The 25,790-nt window shown below is 40.8% G+C and overlaps 1 protein-coding gene across 1 annotated transcript; it reads left to right on the top strand.

Moving 5' to 3' along the window:
- The first annotated feature begins 7,732 nt into the window (after positions 1-7,732).
- On the top strand, positions 7,733-20,007 carry adm2a (adrenomedullin 2a). The gene is made up of 3 exons (XM_010887051.5): positions 7,733-7,833; positions 8,142-8,385; positions 16,546-20,007. Exons 2-3 carry the CDS (start codon positions 8,288-8,290, stop codon positions 16,994-16,996), a joined length of 549 nt encoding a protein of 182 aa, XP_010885353.1. The 5' UTR covers positions 7,733-7,833; positions 8,142-8,287; the 3' UTR covers positions 16,997-20,007.
- Positions 20,008-25,790: the final 5,783 nt, after the last annotated feature.

The raw sequence follows: 25,790 nt of genomic DNA, 5'->3' as shown, positions 1-25,790 counted from the left end.
AACAATTCAATTGAAAAACAAACTGAAATCTTTGTGGGGAAAAAACAAACATACACACAACAACCTGGTTGCATAAGTGTGCACACCCTTAAACTAATACTTTGCTGAAGCACCTTTTGATTTTATTAGAGCACTCAGTCTTTTTGGGTAGGAGTCTATTAGCATGGCACATCTTGACGTGGCAATATTTGCCCACTCTTCTTTGCAAAAGCGCTCCAAATCTGTTAAATTGTGAGGACATCTCCTATGGAAAGCCCTCTTCAGATCACCCCACCGATGTTCAATTGGATTCAGGTCTGGTCTGTGGCTGGGCCATTCCAAAACATTAATCTTCTTCTGGTCAAGCCATGCTTTTGTGGATTTGGATGTGTGCTTTGGGTCGTTGTTATGCTGAAAGGTGAGCTTCCTCTTCATTTTTCTAACGGATGCCTGAAGGTTTTGTGCCAAAAGTGCCTGGTATTTGGAACTGTTCATAATTCCCTCCACCCTGACTAAGGCCCGGTTCCAGCTGAAGAAAAACAGCCCCAAAGCATGATGATGCCACCACCATGCTTCACTGTGGGTATGATGTTCTTTGGGAGATGTGCAGTGTTGTTTTTGAGCCAAACATACCTTTTTGAATTATGACAAAAAGTTCAATCTTGGTTTCATCAGACCATAACACATTTCCCCATGTGCTTTTGGGGGACTTGATTGTTTTTGCGAACTTCAGTCAGGCTTGAATGTTTTTCTTTGTAAGAAAAGGCTTCCGTCTTGCCACCCTACCCCATAGCCCATTCATATGCAGAATACAGAAGATTATTGTCATATGTAGCACACAGCCAGTACTTGCCAGAAATTCCTGCAGTTCCTTTAATGTTGCTGTTGGCCTCTGGGAAGCCTCCCTGACCAGTTTTCTTCTCGTCTTTTCATACATTTTGGAGGGATGTTCAGTTCTTGGTAATGTCTCTGTTGTGCCATATTTTCTCCACTTGATGATGACTGTCTTCACTGTGTTCCATGGTATATCTAATGCTTTGGAAATTATTTTGTATCCTTCTCCTGACTGATATCTTTCAACAATGAGATCCCTCAGATGCTTTGAAAGCTCTCTGCAGACCATGGCTTTTGCTCTGAGATGCAACTAAGAAAGAACAGCTGAACTTTATTTGTGATTAATCAGAGTCACTTTAAATTATGGCAGGTGTGTAATGACTTCTATTTAACATGAGTTTGAAAACGATTGGTTAATTCTGAACACAGCCACATCTCCAGTTATGCAACCATGTTATTGCAAGGTTTTTATTTTTCCTTTTCCCTTCTCGAAGATTTCAGTTTGTTTTTCAATTGAATTGTTCACATTATAGGTCACATTAAAAGTGTAAAAAGTTCTCACATGATTTATATTTGTCTCATTCTTTTACATCACAAAATCCTGGCATTTTAACAGGGGTGTGAAGACTTTTCATATCCATTGTATATACATTACTTGTGGAAAATCAAAACTGACTCCTGGCATAATAAGCATCTCCAGTACATTCAACACATTCTCTTAGTATTTTTAAATGATCAACATTAGTAGCAGGTTTTGCTGGACAAAAAGACCCCAAAAGGCAATAATTAAGTACATTTAGCTTTGTTTCTGGAAAAGCTAGTTTGTTTCTGGAAAAGCTAAATGTACTTTGATAATTTTCTATTAAAAACTATTTCATTGAATACAACCACAATGTTTTCCTCAAAAAAATATTTCATTTTACAAATACTTTGTTAGACTGGGATGGTTGAAACACAGGGTGTTTGTAACAGATAGTTGTAACATTCTCAATGGCCATGTTTGACAGGATCAAAACAAGAATATGGGAACATTAAAACATAATCAATCCCAAAAAATAACATTCAAATATTTTATAATGCTCTACAAATGCCAGTGTAAAACTACAGAGCACTTGGGAGTAATACATACAACTTTGTTGTCTGACGCCACAGAAAGAATTCCAACACTTCCTGCTCTGTGACCTTTCACACAAAGTACTTATCATTCCAGGGTTAAAAACATTCTGGCATGGATATTACATATTCTTGTCTTGAGTTTTAGTTTTGTAAAATCTCTCTGTAGCACAATGTCAACAAGATAACATATATTGTAGATTAATAATTCATGACAATAGAGTGATGCTATTTTCACATGCCTGTAGTGAGTCAGGTTAAGGGAGATGCTCTATGCTTCTCCGAGCTGCATGTAACATGGTCTTGAACTTCACTTGACAAACTACCAGTAGGCATTAAGGATGGCAAATTCAAATATCTTGGCTTTATGCCTTGGGTACTAAGCTAAAAGGGGGGTTCAAAATTCACTACCTTTAAAGTAGAGTAACCCTGCTGGTGTGTAATTAAATTTGTTGTAGATACAGAGACCTGAGACAATGAGCTAGGGCCTTCTGGCCTTAGGTACAATGGTCACGCTGATTAAGTTCCCACAATGTCCTGGGAAAGACAATGTCTTGCTAATAAAGTCTTCTCTTGCAGCTGCGCCGTCTCAGTGTCAAGTTCCCAGTTCCCCTCTGAAGACAACAAGTGCCAACACTACTGAAATTCCTGTTCCTTCCCACTACACCTGCGTGCCTCTATGAGGAGCATCCAGGCACTCGTTTAGATATGGCCTAGATACAGTCAGATTGGGATACTGTTGTTATTAGTGATTTGGTGGTCAAAAAATAATAATAAAGGAGAGTGGATATACACTGTCAACTAGCTACTGCATGATCTATACTCACCCGTTGGAGTCAAACTAAATATGCTCTCTGTATTTTCAAAGCTATTTCCTGCTAAGGTAGGTGGCTAAACTGTGTTGATTTCACATCTTGTTATTATGTTGCATGTTCGATAATACAGTTAAAATAAGTTACATTTGGAAGCACCATTAATTTGGACAAAGTGACTTGGACAAAGCAGAGTGAGACTGCTATGATATTTGTCCCTGTTTCTCATTTCGTACATTGATTACTGTTGTCCCAGACAGAAAGAGACACACAGACATTGACAAGAACAGGGAGGATCAGCTCCTCTTGCCACTGATTTTAACTGATGACACACAGCCTACTCACAACTCTAAGAGCAGAAATGCTGGGCAGGATGCCAGAACCATGTGACTTCCTGCCAACAAACCAACAGACAGGAAGTGGGTTGAAGGGCTCTTGCAAATTATAGATCATATTGGGACATCCAGTGTTTAATTGCTCACCCTTTGCGATGAAGGAAGCATGTGAATATGTCTTTAATGAGGCCAATAAGAGTAGCAATCAAACAGTTTCACTTCTCCAAGTGTCTCAGACTTTGGTAGTGAAAAAGTGTTTCCCTGAAAACAAAGATTTGTCATTAGGGTGTCCCTGGAACTTCAGAAGGGTTGGCTCATGGTCCCTTGGACATGATAAGTATGTCACTTGTCTGCTGGTTGTTTCACTACATATGGAAGGAAGATACAATGTATGTATACATACCCACTATATTAGCTGAACCAATTATGTTTGTCTGCGGTGGAAATGTAATGTTTGAAAAAACAAGCCATATGCAAGTGTTGGCCATTATGAAAAGGCGATTTGTCAAGTTTGCAATTAATAGGGGAGGCCTTTTCCACCAGGAGTCTTCAGCAATCATTCACCTGTACAAGCAATGAGAAATGTAGCAAAGGTCTTTGTGTACAGTAAACTGTCTTCCAGCTCTTTAACGATTAGTGTTTTAACTCAAAACATCCTGAGAGGAATCTGTGTAGCAAAAAGTGGTGACAGAGATACCCATGGGCTGCCTAGTGCCAGAACTGCTCTATTAATTGCACTAAAGTTAATTAAAGGCTAGATTAATTAATTTGATAACAAAAAAAAAGACGTTTTGAAAATCGGTGTCCAGTCAAGGCGCTGGCAGACCTGTGTGCATACTGTTTGCCTAGTTAACAAAGGACTGAATGAACCATGCATGCCTCTGACAGAATTAAGTTGGTTTACACTTAACTGATTCCACAAAGTCATGATGATACAGTCATTCATCTTTTATTTGTTTGGCTATTTGATACTGTGATTTAACCAGTTAAAAGCAGCCTAGTGGGGCACTGTCAGTTCTGGAAGCACCTCTATTGTCCGTCTTCACTGTCCCACCTAGCAACAAGCACTCGTCGCTGCTATCATCTTTCACTACATAAAGACATTCTCCCTCATTTGCCCATGGAACAGGCACACTGGGCCATCCCCACCCACCTTAGGTCAATTGTTGCAACCCCTCAACCCCCTCACTGGTAACAAGAGCCACACAAACAAACTTGACAGTGAGCTGTCAAATAGAGGGACAACTAGCCATGCAAACATGCTTGGTTGCACGCCATCCCAAACAAGCCATGTAAACAAACTTGATGGGGGGAGCCACTGAGCCTGTGAGCACACAGGGGAGTTCAGGGATGCTTAGTCCAGTGGGAAAACAAGTCTCCAAAACCATTTTCATAGAGGATTTAATGGTGCATAACATTACAAGGAAAAGTCCAAACTCCATCATGTTTGTTTTTGTGTTTTTTACAAAATAATGCTGGCAAATTATGTTTATCTTCTATCTGGGACCTTAGAGTAGGTTAGAGGACACATCTGTACATAATTCCCATTAAAGAGTCATGGACAGCTCCATTTATGGCACCAGACATTTTCTTGTAGTCATCTGGGAGTGAGTCAGGAAAAGTCAGCCAAGAAGGTTGAAATTCCCAACCCGGTGACCAGGTAATCGGGGAGGATTAAGTCAAAAGTGTCATCCATTAACTACTTTAAAATTGCAGATGCCAAAACAGCCTTATCTGCTCTGGAACCCTTTAACTTTATATCTGGGACAACATTTTTGGCTAGGCTTATGTCAACTGAAATTGTTTTGTTTGCTATAGTTCCCTGTTGTGTAATTTAGCTTCTCCATATTCAGCAGTTGTGAGGTTCACTAGGGGGCAGCAATTACAAGATAACAAAATCCCTTCTCTGTGCTGTTAGGATGCTCTCAGTGAACTGCATTGCAACCTGACTGAAAGGGTAGAAAAAGCAGTAAAGTAAATAGCTCTGGGAATACATGCTGCTATTGTTCACAATTTACGCATATACAATTATTTAAAGAATAATAGAAATATCAGACAGCATGGAATTATGACTCAAACGTGGTTAGACATGAAAACAGGTATGCGGTCGTAATATGAAACAGTTTATGTTTGGATACAGATCAAGGGACCTGTTTTTATATAAATATTTTTAGGGATCTTCCAAGGTTCTTGAAAAGGCACTTTTGGCCTCTGGGAGCATCCATCAATCTAGCTGTACCTCCCAGGTGTGGTGTGTTTGCATATACATCAACTCAACCACTTGAATTCACATTACTGAAGCTGAAATGATTGAGCTGTTTTTCAACAGAAAACCACCTACTTTGAGAGAAATCATCAGCTCTGCAATATGTTTATGTGGAGTTTCCTGTTCAGAAACGTTGAGCAGACACATACCCTGACCCCGATGTATACAAATTAAGTTGACAGCCCAGATGATTTTATATACACATTATGGCATGCAATAGGTTCCATTTCGCAATGGGGGCCCTCAGTTGATAACAACTCTTAAAAAATGTGGGTTTACATTTTACAGAATGATTACTTTACGTAACCATTCAGTCAGTCTTTGACACCAAAAATCTCACATCGACTGACAGAAGAAGAGAAGTTCAGAGAAAGCAGTGGCGCCCAATCAAAGACCATCTTCCTTTGATTGCTTGACCGTGACTCCAGAGCAGTCTTGACAGGACATCGGGGAGCTCCCGGTCGGTCCATTTCAAAGCCAGACTGAGTAATACTTGGAGGCTATTTTCAAGCCCAGTGTGTTGTGCTGTAGTCACCGGCTGGCGGAGGCACAGAGCACTTACTCATGTGCACTAATTGCCACATTAAACAACAAGTAGGCTAACACCAGCGCATGATTTGAATGAAAGATCAAACCAGCCGGTAACTCCACTGTTCAGCAAGGCAAATCACTGGTTCACAGGGCCGATGCCACAAGCCCTGATGGCTGCTGTTGCATAATTGGGTCAGATTCCGAGCACAGCCGACCCGGCCGCTTCTCTATCCAATAGGCGCTATGCTTCTGAGACTGTTAACAGTTGAACCCATTGGATACCTGAATCCTCCCTGCTGATTTTTTTTTTTATATGAAACTCACCTTTAACCAAATCTTAGTGGCCATTTTCAGAGTAGGACAACGCCATTTCTCATTCATTAAGATCTGCTCATCACAGCACTGAATAAAGCTACACACTCGGCCGAGTCCCGAGAACTTAATCATCCTATTTTCACGGATGCAGTCATTTTCAACATAGAGAAATTACATGTCTATAGATGGTTTATGTATGCTGTATGATATAATATGACAAATATATAAACTGTAACAGGTTTGACCTGACTGATAGCTATTAAAGACAAGAAGAAGGGTTCACTTTTTTTGACTTGCAGTTTTACCTCTTTAAGTAATAGGGAGTGGATCCTTTCTTTCAGCTGGAATAGCAGGCTGGGTTAGGCTGCTAGTGGCTGGTGGCACTGATACAAATTTTATTACAATGCTGGTGAGAAACAAATGGGGGACTTCAAAGCCTTTAACACTGCGGAAAGATACAAGAACAACAATAGTGGGTAAGAAATTGGGAAGTTTGCAGTCTCCAGACGATTTGGTCAGCAATGAACTGCTCAAAAGCTGAATTCATAATTCACTCTTGAACCTTTGGCTGCCCATTTAGTCTGGTTTCTCTGGATGTATTGTTGAGGAACTAACTTTTCTATGGCTTTTTTTGTGGATAGGTATGTACATTTTGACTATGTAGTCTAATTAACATGTTAAACATTCAGGATAGTGTATAGGTATTCATTCTTGCTAAAGCTGGAGCCAAGGGACTCGCCCATTATAACATTGCAGTGACATATGATCTGTGATTCATCAGCGTCAGTTTTTTTAATACACAGGTCTAAACCTGTAAACAAAATCTAAACTATGGTAACTAAACACAAATTAAAACAAATTCTCACAGTATGAAAATGTCTTAACAAATGACTTACACATAGTCTTTAATGCTACTACACTGAGTCCTGTAGCTAGTCATTTTCATAAATCACATAGTCCTCAGTGCGCAGTAATATTCCTTATTGTTTTTGGAAATAGATAAAGGTTTGTGGAACATAAAAAGGAAGCTTAATGTTTTGTCACTAATTTATGAAGGGGCAGCCAAGGGTGCGTCCATCCAAAATTCTGAGGAATCTACTAAATACATATCTGTTCTTATCCCTCAGGCACATGTGGCATTGACAGCAAAGATAAAACAGAGGGAAAAGGGAGGAGGTGAAAACCTGATGATAAAAGTTTAGGAAAAAATATTTGGAGAAAATGCCAACAATAGTTTCTGAAACAAGTACTGGAATTAATGAGAAGGCCATACCAACAACATAACATATGAATATACATGTATATAAGAGACATTTAACTTGTTTTCTCTGAAGTGATTTGGAGGGTTGGTGAAAGATGATTCAACTTTACCAGTCAATTACTAAAATCATTGTGTCAGTCAGTGCTAAAAAGCTACAGCAGTCTACTTCTAACTGACACACTTGAACAAACACACACAACTCACGTAGCCTATCAGGTGCAGTGTAGATTCAGTCCCGCCTACTTAATATTTAAAAGGCACAATGTCAGCCTGCGATCAGCTTCAGGAGTTCATTCTGAAAACCTGGTCTGGACCAACATTTTGTTAGATCCGTGGGAAAATACTTAAAAAATACAAGAATATTGCAACAAAACGCTCTTTGTCTAGGTAAGAGATTGGTAACATGTATGATAATCTAATCTACTATGTTTGATCGTTTTTTATATTTATAATTAAATATTATAAATAAAACATTAACAATATGGAAAATTGATATTGTTGTATATATTTTCCTTAGCAATGTCTTTAAATGGTTTTATGCACTTTACTTTTTAAACATGCAACTGTTTAAAAGGAATTTAAAGTTTCTGAATATGCAAGTGTACTACAGGCCTTTTTGAATATTTATAGAAAGAGAACAGATTTTTGGGGCATATTTGAGATTATTAGACAATTTTATTCTCTGTCTATCACAGGATTGCCTCACACACTGTTGCCTGTACATCAGTAGGCCTAAGTACCAACACTTTTGGAAGCTTTCTCCCCTGGGAATTGAAAATCGTCTACAGTACGTGGTTTCGTAACCCCCTCCTTCACAGGGGGTGTGAGAACTCGTCCCAAGATGCTGTCAATTTTGCGGGTTGCTATGTGTTGCATCAGCCTACTGTCCGTCCAGCAGATCCTGGCTATCCCCGTCACAGGCCGTTTGGAGAGAAACAGGTAAGAACACATTTATGGACTGAACGTTCACCGTCTACGTGTAATGCTTTCTGGATGCGTTAGGCTACGAACTGAAATTATTTCTCGCACATTTGGGTTTGAAAGCGCTTGACACGTTGAAGAGGCTATCTGAAGATTTCATTAAGTGCATTATAAGCCGATTCCGAATATACAATAACAGATGATTATGATGCTCATATAGCCTACTACAGTGGCTCATTCATTTCTTAATCCGTATGTCCACGGAGTTTGGCGTTGTTTGGAGAATTGACTGCACGCCAACGTGTGCTTGTTGGTTTTAACCTTCTCACTTTTTCCAAGTTAAATCACTAGAATATAGTTTATTCCACAACCCCGTTGGACCATGTTATTATATCAAATACATTTTTGTGTAAAAAGTACGCTGACGTTGTATTACTATTACTTTCTCTTGAATATCCAAGGAGTTTGACCGTGCTGGATTAATTGACCGTAGGTCTCCGTGCGCTTTTTTGTTTTAGCCTATTTGTTTTAATAAAATCACTGTAAAACCACAAAACCGATCGAAAACGTATTATATCAACATGATGTTAGCTTATAAAGTACGCTAACGGTTTTTCGTTTTATTTTTTCTATCATTATGTCGTCTGTGAGATAGCTGATTAAGTGGCCAGCAAGCTCAGAGCGGGACAGACGTGATATAGTGAACGTTCTCACTTTGTCTTAGAGCCCAGTATGAGTCATCACCATCAGAGAAAGTGGGAATGGAAAACCGTATATTTAGAATTGATTGACCTAGACTTCAGAAATGCACCATGCGCTTTGACCAGTCCTGGGATATCACTTTCCTCTCCAACGTGCTTTAAAGCTAGGTCGATTTTGGGGATTTAAAAATTATATTAATGCAATTTGGGCTATCTTATCTAAGATAACTGTGTTGAAAATGTCCTGATTATCGTTATGGGTCTGTAAACAAAAGTGGTTCTTGCGTCATGCTAACTATGTCAAGGTTATCGCGGCAAGATATATGGAACATTGCATGTGATTAGAACGTATTCGCGTAAGTACTGTAGAGTTTGTACTACAGCACATGGTTTTGTGTCATTTTACTCATACGAGTCGTTTTAAGGGTTTAGTAAATTGTTTAGACCCATCTGTGGTTAAATGGTTTCTATGTTAGAATGTGTAACATGTGGGACGCATCTCATATCCGCACAGAATACGCGAAATGCCAGCATTGACTATAATACAATATTGAGTAGCATTTCAGAGAAGTACACCGGTTTAAGTTAACTCCTCAGTATCTGGTGTGTTCCACTGCACGGGGTATAGAGCTTGAGTAGCGTCAGTGTCTAAATGCCCTCTTCTGGTTGGAGACTGGCAGGAACCTGAATTCTGTCACTACGTTCAACCAATAAAATTACCTACTGTACGTATCACTGGGATGTTGAAAACATAAAGAACATTTACACCTGTTAATATTTAGTTTTTCCGAAAGAAATCAAACATGTTATTAATTTATATATATTTAGTTGATTTAGCCTATATATAATGCACGTATATAAATATACTTTCCGATACTAATGTATTTACTGCTATTCAAAATTTGGGGAAACTTGGGGAAATATCCTTGTTTTCCAAGAAAACATACATTAAAAATAAGAATAGGAAATATAGCAAAATGAATAGGAAATATAGTAATTGACAAGGTTAGAAATAATATTTTTTTTATAGAAATAATAATTGTGTCCTTCAAACTTTGGTTTTGTCAAAGAATCTTCCACATGCAGCGATTACAACCTTGCAGACCTTCGGCATTCTAGTAGTCAATTAGTTGAGGTAATCTGAAGAGATTTCACCTCATGCTTCCTGAAGCACCTCCCACAAGTTGGATTGGCTTGATGAGCACTTCTTACATATAACTTACAGTCAAACTGCTTCCAGAACAGCTCAATAGGGTTTGTATTTGGTGACTGTGCTGGTCACTCCATTTGAGACAGAAAACTAGCTGACTGATTCATCCCTAAATAGTTCTTGCATAGTTTGGGGCTGTGCTTTGGGTCATTGTCCTGCTGTAGGAGGAAATTGTCTCCAATCAAACACAGGGTATGGCATGGCGTTGCAAAATGGAGCGATAGCCTTTCTTCTTTGAAGTCCCTTTTACCCTGTACAAATCTCCCACTCTACCACCACCAAAACACCCCCAGACCATCACATTGCCTCCACCATGCTTGACAGATGGCGTCAAGCACTCCTGATGAATGTTCTTCTTTGTGATCCGAAAACCTCAAACCAATTTTTGTCTGTTAGTCTGTTCATAACACTTTTTTCCAATCTTCCTCTGTCCAGTGACAGTTTTTTTGCTCATCTTGATCTTTTCTTTTTATTGGCCAGTCTGAGATACAGCCTTTTCTTTGCAACTCTATCTAGAAAGTCAGCATCCCGGAGTCGCCGCTTCACTGTAGACATTGAGACTGGTGCTTTGTGAGTACTATTTAATAAAGCTGCCAATTGAGGACCTGTAAGGTGTCTGTTTCTTAAACAAGTCACTAATGTATTTGTTCTCTGGCTCAGCTGTGCACTGGGGCCTCCCACTCCTCTTTCTATTCTGCCAGTTTGCGCTGTTCTGTGAACGTTTTACGATATCATGAATTTCTTGGCAATTTCTCAAATGGAATAGCCTTAATTGTTTCTGGCCATCTGAGCCTGTAATCGAACCCACAATGGCTGATGCTCCAGATACTCAACTAGTCTAAGGAAGGCCAGTTTTATTGCTTTTTTAATCAGCACAACAGTTTTCTGCTGTGTTAACACAACAGCAAAAGGGTTTTCTAATGATCAGTTAGCCTTTTAAAATTATAAACTTGGATTTGAAAACACAATGTGCCATTGATTGTTAATAATGGGCCTCTGTATGCCTATGTAGATATTCCATAAAAAATCTGCCATTTCCAGCTATAATAGTAATTTACAAGAATAACAATGTCTACACTGTATTATTTTATGTTATTTTAATGGACAAATATTTGTTGTCCTTCCTTTCAAAAACAAGGACATTTCTAAGTGACCCCAAACCTTTGAATGGAACCATATACATGCTTTTATTGATAGAGACAGTAGGGAAAGATGGAAGAGACAGCAGAGGGCCAGATTTGAACCTGTACTTCAGCAGTACATGTGCGCCAAAGGCGCAAAAAAAGCGGAGCAGTACTAAATCACCTCTCTCTTTTTATGTCAGTATCACCTCACAGCATTAATGGTCTATTTCTGCGTGGCAAAAGATGTTGTAACTAATCTCTCACTGTAAACGTTCCATTCAAAACAGCAGGGGCAGAATCTGAAGTAGTAATGGATGTGGCTGCAGTTTAAGCAGTTCTTTCTATCGGTGGATTCATGAGAACCCTGCAGCTTTTTGGAACCAAATACCAATAACAGAGATTGTCCTGTTCAAGCCATGGCTTTGTAAGAGGTTATCATTCCTAGAAATCTCCTCTGGATATTCCCTTGGCAATCAAATGGAGATTTTTTATATCCCTTTTATTTCTTCTTTAATCTTTCGCCCTCAAAAGCTGTCTTTGCTTTCTTCCCCTCTTGTGACATTTACTCAGAAAATTACAAAGTTTTCTTCCCTCCATACTAAATACCTTGTTCTTCACATGTGATTATCCTATTAGAGGCTGATAACAATAACACACTACTTCTGATTTCATTCCCATTCTCAGAGGTGTGATTGCTGACTTTTAGATTGCTGATGTAAATCAAAACCACAGATGTCCACTAATAGAAGCTGATTGGACCATACATGGAAATGTACATGTTACCCTAACCCATTCATAAAACAAAACTAAACCCTTCATACTACACAAAAGTCTGAGGTTTTACTTGAGAGAAAAAAGTTGGAGGCTCTAACCAAACAAGTTAAATACTGTATGGGTTTAGGGTTGAAGCCACTTTAAATGGTGGATTCCAGCAGTGGGAAATACGGTCCCCCAGAGAGAGACATTTTACTGTAGCTGATTTGCGGTAAAGTACTTTTTGCCATGACCCCCACAGCCTCTGCACAGTTTTGGACAGGCATACAGGACATGACGTGTCAGATAAACTGGACAGGATACTCACACCACAATTTGTTTATTGAATGTCTGAGTGTATTCCCTTTAAGAACATTGACTGTCTGTGGGCAGCCTACATATACATGTCTGTATGTAGTTGAGTATGTGGAGATTCTATTCAGTGTGCGTAGTTGATTTTGCAGTGATTCTATTTATTGTGCATAGTTGATTGTGGTGATTCTATTCAGTGTGCATAGTTGATTATGTGGTGATTCTATTCAGTGTGCATAGTTGATTATGTGGTGATTCTATTCAGTGTGTGTAGTTGATTATGTGGTGATTCTATTCAGTGTGTGTAGTTGATTATGTGGTGATTCTATTCAGTGTGCGCTGTTGAGTAAGCAGTGATTCTATTCAGTGTGTATAGTTGAGTGTGTGTGCAGGCAGCCCAGAATTCCACTGTGGATTAGTGGTTTAGACCAAAATTCCAACATTCACACACACGCACTCGCACACACACTCAATGTGTGTGTGTGTATTTAATGTCCATCTCCAAAACACTTACAAAACACAGCTTGGGTGTCCTGCGGGGCACAATGCAGAAATGGAAAGAAAGTGATAAATTCAGTGCTTGGAGTAGTAACACCACACCTCCTAGTTGGTTCTTATAACCAGCTGATGAGGTTATAAAAACACCAGTGCAACGACAACAAGCGGCCGCAATATTTCATTCCCCCTCAAAAAATAGATTCGCTTATTTACCTCTCCTTAGTGACAACAATCTGCCTTCTGTTAGATGTACAAAGTATGAATGCGCCACATTTACAGCTGATTATGATAATCCATTTTTATTCCCGGGGGGCTGCCAGGGTATAACACGTGTTGCATAAAGGGCCTGGTACTAGTCAAGGTATTTTGAAGGGCCCCACCTTAGGTAGAAGAGGGAGTCAGCCTGGGTCTGTTGAGCCAATTGTGGTGGTTCAACTGAGGGCTTTTCGTTCTAAACTGTGGGATAAACGTACCCTTTCATCGAACCCTCAATCCCTCCCAAGATCCACCCGTTCCCCAGACAAAGTGACTTCTATCCTAATAACCTTCAACAAAAATGTGACTCTCAGAGCAAGAAGCATGTCATGGATTTGTTACCAAGAATAAAAGTCTGTCGTAATCTTCTGAAGATCTGACATGGTGCTATAAACATGTTGGCTGAACGTTTCTTAAAACAGGAGTCCTGATATCTTTGATCCTCTGCCAATCACAAAGACCTCTTATTACTGTCAATTTGCAGGATTCATTTTTCAATGGCCAAATTAGACCGGGCTGTCAGATCAGATGGGATCCAGTATGACAGTTCCCACACTGGGACTACAGAATTTGATGTTACCTTTTGTCTCCTGGCTGTGGGCAGGAACATGTTGGCCAAAAGCCTTATTCTGGGATCAGAACATCAGAGTGAATGTGGAGCGGGGCCTCAGGCCCTGGACAAACTGACTCATAGTCACACTTCTGCTCCAAAGGCGTTGGCCAGAATGCTCCACTCAGATCCCTCGACACACAAATGATCCAAGGATTATGCCCAACAGGGACAAAACAGATGTGTTCATATTTTCATTTAAAAATTATCTAAAAAAGGCAGAAGGATTGGATGGGGGTAAGAAGTCAGGTGAGATGGCGTATCAGACAGAAGAGAGGAAGCAAGAGGACATGACAGGCACTAGCTGGGTGGGAGGCCGAACCCCACAGAAAGCCAAACACGTTCACACAGCGTCTCTCTTCTTTCTCTTTCTCCTGTTACTTATTCTCCAAGGGAATGTTTTTTTTAATGACACCACAGGGTCTTTATGGCTGTCTGCCAGCCCGGGTTGACCCAACAAGTTGGGTCCTGGTCAGTCCGTTCCTGGAGATTTAACATCCGAGTCCAAGACCGCACCACGGATGAGGGAGTATGCCACCCAGTGGGGGTTAAATGGGCATTAATTACACACACACCATACGAATCGGCCAGTGGAGTGGATTGGGACATGTTTAATGGATGGAAGTCTGGGAACAACACATTGTCTGATATTGGCAGTCTGCACACCACATCAGACTTGTTTTTGTTCTTTAATCCAGGGACTCCCATTAACCACCGCTGTAGCCGTTTTACCTTTGTTTTGTTTGTTCACCATCTCCTCTCCCAACAGATTGAGTTTCTTCTTTCCCCATGTGTGAGAAACACATTTTCCGCCATGGATTTCAAACACAAAAGGGGAATGAGCCTGTGCAGATTATATTTCAGGCTTTCTGTGAACAGAAAGGAAAACTAAATGAAAGAATACTAATGAATGTGAACTCTAAAAAGCTCTATAACAACCAAGAGCTGATTTCAATCCTCCTAACTTTGCAGAATTTATGCTGTATAAAATCCATGTAAATGTATCTTTTTCCGCACACTACAATGTAATTTGTGCCTGTCTGACAGTCCAGACTGGTGTAATTTCGTACAGTAGGCAGTTTGACTTGGCTATTCCATGGCCACGAGACAGCACTGAATGACTAGGCACTCCTGAAAATAGAAGCTCTGTCTGCTTCTGGCCTGGCACTACAACGCGTTTGATACAGTGCCACTTGCCATCACCCAGCACCAGGGCCTTGCTCTTTGCGGCCAACGGGCAGGATGGCAGGAAGACACAGGTGGTGGCAAAGCCTTTTCAGTGTTTTCTTTGTGGTGGTGTTGAAACTTTCACCGGCTGACCAGTCGTGATGTTGTTACTGGAATAGCACTTTCTTTTTCCCTTATAGAGCGGCTACATTGGCTCGTTGCATTGGGCTACAACAAATAGAAAAACTGAGGTGAAATGGGTTGAACACACCAAGAAATGTCACAATTGTAGTCTGTGAGAGAGAATTTCTTTTGACTGCACAAGTTTGAACAGGAACCAACACCAACAAGTCCATCCAGAGCCAACATTAAACATTTGAACTAAGACACTGTCTTTGTCACCTTTGTCCACTTCTCACTTTGACTGTATAGATTGGTTGGTTGCCACTGGCATAGTGGCATTCTACAGTACCCTGTTATTCCTCACATTGGAGCCTCTAAGATTCAGTATAAAATGTGCGTCTGTGATGACCGAAATTAACCTTGCGCAAGGGGAGCACAGCGCTTTTTATAATTCTGTTTATGCCAACCATCATAACTGATTGTCCTAAAGAGACGTTGGAAGTTTGTCAGAAGCCGAGGCTGTGGAAATGTTTCTGCGACCACCTTAAAACGGAAGAGTATTTTTGCAGAAGCAATACTATTACATCAAAGAATTTCGACTTGGGTCTATTGTAATTCCCACCTACACCCATTGGCACCGGTTTGAGACTGAAATTTGCAGGCTCATTGCGGTCAGAGTGTTCTTCATTATGGCTTTCCCCGGTGCAGGAGCCTCTACTGGTTTACAACATCTGTAACTAAGACAAAGAGAGACCAATTAGAGCCCTCTGAGCAAACACACCAACAACAGTTCTGAGAAAAAGAGTCCACGGGGCCAAGTTTGAGTTGAGCAATTGTCATTGTCAAACAGGGAGCAGATGGCAGGGCCTCCCCCACGGCACCATAACCAATCTGAGTTGTGTTTGCTGAACGGGCTGTACCTGAAACTAAGCATGCCTCTGTACTGTGGACACTTGCCATCGTCAGCAGCGTACATCAGCCTTCACTCTCGAGCGTAGTCAGTAAATCTCCCAAAGCCACTCTGACTGTTTGCTTTAGCTAAAGTAGACCTGGAGTCTTTAAAGTTGTTGACGTCCAGTCCTCCCAGGTAGCAGCCATCAGGTCTCATGATGTGTGTAGAGAATCATTGAACCATTCAAACCATTCACCAGACTTTCTTGCATAGAAAATGACACATCTACCCCATATGTTTCTTTCTGTATAATGACCTCAATCTCACCCTAGTAATGTCTTAAATGGGCTCAATGGGATGTGTTCGGTCACTTGCCTGTTGGTCAGCCTGCCGTCACATCAATGATTTCAAAAGAAAGAGAAACAAATGTTTATTTTTCAAACGTGAATAATTTGGGGAAAGTATGGGGAAAACACTGCCTTGTATCAATGTGATGAGGTCTGACCACGTCTTGTTTTTCCCCATCTTCCCAGGTTGGAGCTGCTTAAGAAGCTCCATGGGCTTAGGGGTGAGGAGATCATCACTCCAGAGGAAAGTGTCACCGAACACACCAGTCCAACAGACTCCAGCCCTTCATCTGGCCTCCTGCCCATCAGAACATCTCCAAAATGGCTGCCTGGCTACCTCATCAGAGACGTACCAACCGCTGACATGAATACAGCCCAGCCTGAAGAACTGGCACCAGTGAGGAGTGAGGAGGGTATAGAGCCCCAACGGAAGGGGTCAAGAGGTCGTCGCAATGCCCACTCAGGGTCACGGGGAGGTCATCACCACTCCCACCACCCTCAGCTGATGAGAGTGGGCTGCGTCCTGGGAACTTGTCAGGTTCAAAACCTCAGTCACCGGCTCTACCAGCTGATTGGTCAGAGCGGACGGGAAGACACTTCGCCCATCAACCCCCGCAGTCCGCATAGTTATGGATGAGTGACAGATGGATAGTCTTTCCTCCCTTCTCATCCTAGCAAGCAGTTTTTACTATAAATATTTATCTCGGATAGCCTTTGCGTTAGAATTTGTGTTGCATTAGTATATGTAGTCCACTCCCTAAAATGACAATTTCTGTGCATTTTCATGACATTTGCTGTCTACCTAAAAACCCATCATGCTTTATAAAGAAGGAAAGGAACCCAGTGACCGAATGTGCCTTAATCAACAACGTCTTTCTCCTTCACACCAGCCAGTGCACATGGACCAGTCTTTACAATGCCCCATGACCTCTCCTGCATCAGTTAGCTCTTGCCCCAGTGATCAAACACATAAGCCTCTAATGTGGATTTCAGCTAGGGCTGGGACTGGATCTCTGTCAGAGACACTGTACTCCTTCACTCTGTCAAGTCAACCCCCCCCCCCGCCAAGGGATGATCTGACATGGGGGGGGGGGGGGGGTCCACCTTTGATTTACTGACCATCAGCCACTCGTAGGCAGACACGAACAGTGACCTTACAAACAGCAACCTTACAGACCCAGACACTGACCTTACACACCCAGACACTGACCTTACACACCCAGACACTGACCTTACAGAAAATAACGGAGTTGTGTATTATCTGCTGCCAATTATGTTACAGACAGAAGTGGCCTGTGGTTGTGTGGAGCTGATGTTTCAGCAGACCGTAGCCTTGACAGCCACATTCAGACATAATGGTCAGGTTCCTGCAGTGGTCAGATAGAGGTCCGTTTTTGGACTTGTATAGTAGAGACTATTTATAGAAAGAGAAAGAAGACATAACGACTTAGTTATTGTACAATATTATTTATTAAGAATGAGTTGATCTGCTGTGTAATAACATGGAGCTCAATTTGGGGGTCTACTGAACACAACAAGTAGCGAATGCAGATCAGGGCACTAGACTACTGTGGCACTGCTGCCCTTATCCCTGTCTGAAATATTATCCCCTTCACATGATTCTTAAAATCTCCCTGTAAGTCTCGACTTTATGTTGATGGCAATTCAGTCAATCAAACATAATCTCTTTGGTGGTATGACCGCGGCAGCGATGCAGTGCGAGGCACGCAGACCAACTGTGCCAGACTTAGGACATCGGCTGCTGTACTTACAAACAAAAGACACCTTGACTGTGCCTTGCCCAGTGGAGCCCAGCGACCAAATAACCTTCAGATATCCAACGAACAGTTCTGTCAAGCATATTTAACAATCAGTTCAGTTAACACCTAAGATTCCGAAAACAATGGGTGATTCCTTTTGCATACACCACGACATACTGCTAAAGTTGTTAGCTTAAAGTTTATCAAATGAGTCGAAATTAGCACAGAGTCAACAGCTAAGTGCTCTGCTGTTACATTGTGGTTTTGTAATGACAGACGTCTGAGACCAAACTTTAGGCAGCCGGAGTGCCACATTTTAAATCTGTAATTTAAATATATGCCCTAAGATTTCCTTTTTCCCTTGTTTTATCTGTCTCTGAAATGGTAGGCGGACACCCTCATTAAAAATAGCCAAAGCAACCTCAACTGAACTCCTACTGAAAATACAAGCCACAATATTTCCATGGCATATTTAATAGCCATAAATATAATGTAGTTATGACAAATAGGATACAGTGTTAAGTGTCTAAGAAACCAGGTTTCACAGTCTTGACCACAGCACTGTCTCAATCAAATACTGAATAATAAACTACTACATTTAACCTGGCAAGTGGTTTAAACTCACCAAATACCTGAAAATACTTGACAACATTAGTCCATTGTTTGGTGATCTACATCATATCATAATGTGCTCGCAAAGACCTCTGTTGAACTTTTCTTTACCTAATCATATTATGTAAAAGTTGGGACATAGTGTATTTTCTATTTGTCCCAGGTTTATTTTAGGGATTTCATATTTTAGTGCTCTCTCTATCCCTCTCCTACTCTTTGTCCGTAACTCACTAATCACGGTAACTCCAGGTCACAGGTCAAAATCAGTGGTTCCATGGTTCTTTAAGTCTAATCTGTTCAAAGGCTTTGTAGGACACACATACCATTCTTTCTGCTGCAGTGGAGCTAATCAATGTCTTGTGACAGATCATTTATTAAAAGGCTTTTCAAATGCTCAGAACCCTGGTGAATCTTTACCTTTTAACCACTACTGTCAGTGTTCTACCTGCCGCGTCAGGAATCTTGTGTTTGTAGGTTTATTGTTGTAGCCGTTTTGTTTTTCGCTGTTCTTTTTCTTTGCATTGAGAATCAATGTGACGGTCATTAAACGTTAAGAGTTGCATCACTGGTGGGTCCGTTTGTAGCAGCGTGGCTGTATGTTTGTCTGGCTGAACTGCGTAGGACTAGATTATTCACCACCTTTGATCAAAAATACCTCCCTTTGTGCCTGTCAGTCTTATATCAGTCTGCTATTGTTCAGGGTTTTGTGTGCTTTGTGTTGAAGTGCTCATGTTTGTGTGTGTGAGAGAGCGAGTATATGAGAGCCTGTGTGTAGGTACAGTCATCACAGTAAGGGATCAAACACAACACCATCCCAAGTTGCCCTTAGTATATTATACGACAGAAGCCTATTTTAGTTCCACAGCAAAGCACTTTAATGTTGTTAGTTCCTCACAACTTGAATTTCAAATGTTGTAATTATATTTTTTAATGACAGCCGACAGTTTTACTCTATATGTTGCATTTGAAGAGGATCTGTAAGAATGTATTTGAAGTAGTCCGTGCACTCCAGATGGAGTAAGGATGATGGGAAACATAATGTGCACTTGTGAATATTATATTATTAGTGGTTAGTAACTATTTAAGAAAAGTTATGTTTTTAAGTTAAGTTATCTTTGTATGTTTATATATGTACGTCACCAAAGACAATATTTATCTAATATTTTCCACATTCCTTCAACCTTTTGTTTAGAAAAGAAAAAGAAATCCTAAACATAGTTAAAAGTTACTGTCAAATAATGTCTTTCATTCTTTGTAAAATAAAGAAATCCACTGTAGTGAGATCACGTCTTATCTGTGCCTCTAATTTGTGGTGTGTGTGCGCCTGTGGCTACAATATAAGCAACTCTTCACAACACAACCATAATGAAATGTTCCTTTAGATTTGACTCCTTATCACAACAAATATCATTGAAGCTATCCTCCAAAAAATATGCCCACGCGGAATTTCCATCAAGGAGCACAAATACAAAATACAGAAATACACCCGTTATTCTGGGAATAAGGCTTAACTGAGCAAAGATGGCTTCATTGTGGAAAAGCTGGTGACTGAAAGTGCCCTTGAGCATGACGCATCAACCCAGTGTCCTTCACCCTACAACAACAAGCAGTTAATCATTATTTGTCCCAAAAATGTTGTGGTAAAGCAGAAATGAATGAAACAAGTGGAAAATTGAGGCACATTCATGCTGCACAACACATGATCTAGATTGATTTCATGCGGGGAGGTTTGTGTCAGCCACAGGTAATGAGTGACTAGTGCCTGACACATTACTGGACTGTCTGCCCAAGCCCAGGCAGGAAGGGAAAGGAAGTGGAGGGGACACTTCGATCGAACTACAGAAACCAAACCCAGGACACCCGAACCTTGCCCACAGACCTTTCAGGGTATGTGTGACATCCCGGTGCTAATGTCACATCCTGAGAAGTGTTCCTGTGTCAGCTTGGCTTGTGCCCCCCACATCACGAGATGCGGAGATCCGGTCACAGAACCCATGGGTTCTTTACTATAAACATATACTTGGCTTGTTTATTATTACAGGGGCAACCTAACAAATGTCCACAAAATTAGAACAAAGACATGCATTTTCTTTTAACATACTGAAGGTATAGTACAATGATCCATCCACTTGAAACTATGTTTGTCATGTTTCTCAAACCTCCAGTGACAGTAATTGCAAACATGTCAACACTAGTGGATTCTGGGATAGAATCTTGACAGTGTCAACGGTTTGATGGGGTTCAGGTTGCCAGTCCAACACATTTACATGCTGGACCAGGCTACAGCACAACGTAACATACATTTCTTCTCTCTAGAGTTTAAAAGTGTAGATAGAGACAGGAACTATAAGGAAGCTGGAAAGAGTTAGGAAGATCTGCACTGGTACAATATGAAGAGAAAAAGAGATGAAGGAAGGTACGATTGCTTAAGACTTAAGACAGAAGAATTACAGATACACATTTTTCTAGATATCTATGTCAAATGGTCCTGCTCAGTCTCTCTTGGGTGTATAATAAACAGACAGATTCCAGACTTCTCTCTACCACACGCACAAAAACCAGAACAGCACGTGTCAGGACTGACATCTCTTCCATGTCCTAACATTTCCATTCCATATCATAGGAGATGTATAACCGCACGCACGCACGCACACACACACGCACACACACAGTATGACGTAACGATCAGAAGAGTTATGGGAAGGTGTATATTAGCATGCGTGAGATAATGAATGCATTAATTACCTGCTAGCTAAACACATTCCTGTTTCTCAATGGAAATCACTGTTTGATAAGGGTAGGGTATTGCCTGGCAATAAAATAGTTGTTCAGCAAAAGCTGGCATGTTTCAGCAAAATGTGAAGAAATCATGGAACCCTGACATAAAATGAAACCTACACTACTACTTTTAGTAAAGGGAATATCTATACTGTTACATAGCGGATAATGTATTTGATTCATTTTGTATTGTATTCACAATAAAGCAAAATATTGCTTTTGTGACTTGGTGTACATGAACAGAAAAGGTTTACCCTTTTTACTTCCATGTCTGATCATGGCTTTCCGTTTTTTTCCTGTGCAGGTGGCCTGTGGCGAACAATGTTTGGAACACCAAATTGTGATAATTGAAATATATTTCATATCATCCACTATGTATCATTTCAATCTCTTATTGTACAGTTCCTGCACTCTAAAAACTAAAGTTTCTTGGAGTGTCCTATACATTGGAACTGTGTGGAAACCCTAATAAGTTCTTCAAGGAGAAATGTCAAATAGTCTTTTCAGCTGCAATTTATACTTGTTACTCAGAACCACATGACCAACATAACCAAAACCTTTTAAAGGGATCTTGGAAGAACTCATATGAGTTCCCCCACAGTTTCAATTTGATGAACCACTTAACAAACTTTCAAGAACCTTTTATTTTTAGTGTGCAAATCCCAGCCCTTAATGATTCTCAGTTTCAGTTGAACATTTTGGTTATGTTGCAAAAGACAACATGTTGATTTGAGGGTTTGTTTGGGACAACTTATAGTACTGTTAAGAGTTAATTCCAGCCTGTGTGTGTGTGTGTGTGTGTGTGTGTGTCTTGTCCGTGGGTCTGTGCACAGTGACTTTGCCTACTCTATATCAAAGAAGTTAATATAGAAGAACAGAGTTTGGTTTTAAACCTTGGCCTCTAGTCCAATATGACTACAGCACCACAGATAAGCAAGAATCAAAGATTAGTCTCAAAAAGCCAAGGCAATGCAATGTTAGGGCAGATGCCATGGAAAACACAGACTGGTCAGGTTAACCTTGCAAGAATGATGTGCTGTGGTTACTCTTTTTTTTTTTAACACTACTGAAAAAGAAGCGATTACAGAGAGGAGACAGAGCAAGCGAGAGAATGGGAGAGGTAACTCCAGTCAGCTAAGATGAAATGGTAACACACAAGACACACACTAACGGCCCTGAAGAGTATGGCTAAGATGTTGGTTGCCGGCCTCCAGTAAACAAATGAAAGTAGCAGCGGTGTTCAACAACAGAGACAGAAAGCTGACAGAAGGGCTCACCTAACATTCAGAAAGTCAGAGCATTCAAACTACACACTGTGTTTAAAGTTTAACAAATTTGTTTCTGTGTAGTCTATAGTGTAACAAGGGTGGACACAATGAACACACACTCATCCACTCCCTCAAGCGGGTGCATGCGCACGCACACACGCACGCACGCACGCACGCACGCACGCACGCACACAAACTCACATTGTCACAGCTAGTTTCTCGGACTTGCACTGAAAGAAGGCAGGCTATCGCTATCATAATAAGCAATTTATGGTGGGAGATCCGGCCAGCTTAAAGCCTTTAGTGAAAACATAATTCAACTCCTGTAATCACACTCAAATCCCTGGGCTAGTGTGGAAACACATGTGGGAGACGTGGACTCAAAGCATCGCAAATCAGCTTCAGACCTGTTGTTACTTGTAGGAAAAATGTAGTAGTTGGTTAACCATTTTGAGGAATAACAGTATAAAGCCAGGATATGTTAGATATTACTGTACGTATCATGTGAATGGAAAAAACATGCATCTCCTTCTTAATCTGAAATCTACAGTTCTCACTAGATGGCGTTTTGCAGGACAAAATGAGTGACAGTAATGTGTGGCGGTGTGGACACAGTGTAGGTCAGACTGACATTGGAAGTAAATTTAAAACACATGGAGAAAGCGGCATTTAACATTTTCATTGTACCAGAAGAAAACGGAGCCGATGGAATCTGGTATTGTATATTACATAACACATATTTAGTCAGGCTGCAAATATTTGGTCTATGGTAGGTACGTTTTTCGCTGCTGCCTCTGGTGCGCATGTACTGCTGCAGGACGGGTTTGAGTACAATAAACCCTAAAAGGCTGGAAGAATTACAGTGCACTCCAGAATTATTTGGACCCTAGATAAATATTAACAAAAATATAATTGTTGTTTATCAGCTTGATCTTATCAAAACCGAAGGAATCTAACCTTACATTGAGTGAAAACGGTATAAAAGAAAAAAATTCTATCAATAAACCTACAATTATTGGAAGCTCTGCATTTAGTACTCCTCTATGTAAGGAGGGGATTTTAGACCATTCCTCCATACAGAAACCTTTTATATCAGTCAGAGACATTGGTCCCAGTATGTGGAATTTCCACATCAGCTCATCCCACAGGTTTTCCATGGAAATTAGGTCAAGGTAATGTGACGGCCATTGCAAAAGCTAATTTCTACGGTCAGTGAACCATTTTTGTGTGGAATGATTGAAGATCCAACGACGTCCCAGTTTTGTCACCTGGCAGAGGCATATCCACGAACGTGATAAGACTCTAGGTTGACACGTATCCTAGCATGCTTCTCAGGAACTTTAAAAGTAATATATCATCACCTCTACTGTTCAGATTCCACCACCATATTTTACAGTGGGGAATATGTTCAATTCAATATGGCCATGGGTTTGTTTATTTTATTACACACAACACAAAATCCACATCTGGTTTACATTGCCAAAAAGCTCAATTGTAGCCTTATCAGAACATAGAACCAGGTTCCAATCAAAGTTCCAATAAAATTTAACAAACTCCAGTCACTTATGTTTGAGATTTGGTGACAGCAGAGGCTTTCTTCTAGCAACTTCTACAAAATAGTTTGTGGTCATGGAGGTGGTGTCTAATTGTAGTTTTGGGGACCCCAAGATGAATCCAGCTTCTGCAACTCTCCAACTGTGATCCTTGGAGATTTCTGTCCAATTGAACCATTCTTCTCACTGTGCATTGTGGTAAAACATGTCCTCTTTCTGTCAGGTTAATCAGAGCCCCAGATGTTTTCTTAATTATTGGCCAAATAGTGGAGATGGGCATTTGCAAGCGTGTTGCTGTTTTTTTATAGGCATTTCCTGCTTTTGTCTCGTTTGATTTCTGTGTTCTCTGACCTTTCACTTGTTTATGGCTGACAATGTTTGTTCAGCCTGGTTGTCAACCCATATTTATAATTTCTTGAAGTATTTTAATTGTTTTTAAAGAATTTTCAGTCAATTAAAGGTTAGATTTATGATTTCAAGATAAAGCTGGGCACGTTATATCTTCAAAGGGGTGAGAATGTTCATAGCAACACAGAGGATGACATATTCGCCCACATGTTTCCTACACAGAAAAACTCCTTTTAACATAAGGAATTAAAAACAATGCGTGGATACCTCATGCTGAAAGTAAATATACACTGCTCACAAAAATTAAGGGAACAGGTAATCCCCACAGTATAAAACCAAGTCAATTAAACTTCAGGGATATCAATCTGTCGTGAATCAATGTCACCTGTTTTGCTGCAAATTAAAGTGACAACCCTCAAAAAGGGTATGGTTTTGCAGGTGGTGGCCACAGACAATTGCTCTCTCCTTATCTTTCCTGACTGATTCTTCTCTAGTTTTGCATTTTGCTAGAGTCACTACTGGTTACATGAGGAGGTACCTGTAGCCCATTCAGGTTGCACAGGTAGTCCAGCTCCTCCAGGATGGCAAATCCGTACATGCCGTGGCAAGAAGGTTTGTGGTGTCTCCCAGTACAGTCTTAAGAGCATGGAAGAGATACCAGGAGACAGGCCTTTACAGGACGACAGCTGAATGGGGCATCAACCCAGCAGCAGGACCAGTATCTGCTGCTTTGTGTGAGGAGGAACAGGAGGAGCACAGCCAGAGTCCTACAAAATGACCTCCAACAGGCTACTGGTGTGCATGTTTCTGACCAAACTGTTAGAAACAGACTCCGTGAGGGTAACATGAGGACCTGACATCCTATAGTAGGACCTACGTGCACAGCCCAGCACGTGCAGCTTGATTGGCATTCGCCAGAGAACACCAGAACTGGCAGGTCCACCATTGGCATCCTGTTCTCTTCACTGATGAGAGCACGTACACACAGAGCACTTGTGACAGACGTGAAAGACTCTGGAGACACTGTGGTGAACGTCATGCTGCCTGCAACATCATCCAGCATGGCCGGTTCGGCGGCAGGGCAGTGATGGTCTGGGGAGGCATTTCCTTGG

The sequence above is a fragment of the Esox lucius genome, chromosome 23 (assembly GCF_011004845.1).
Source record: "Esox lucius isolate fEsoLuc1 chromosome 23, fEsoLuc1.pri, whole genome shotgun sequence".
Lineage (NCBI taxonomy): Eukaryota > Metazoa > Chordata > Actinopteri > Esociformes > Esocidae > Esox > Esox lucius.
This window is presented reverse-complemented; position numbering and strand designations above follow the sequence as displayed.

Bases quoted from the DNA above. Each gene is read 5' to 3' on its own strand.
- adm2a (XM_010887051.5), top strand. From the start codon at position 8,288: ATGCTGTCAATTTTGCGGGTTGCTATGTGTTGCATCAGCCTACTGTCC. The intron at 8,386-16,545 runs GTAAGAACACAT...CCATCTTCCCAG, and splicing joins GGCCGTTTGGAGAGAAACAG to GTTGGAGCTGCTTAAGAAGC.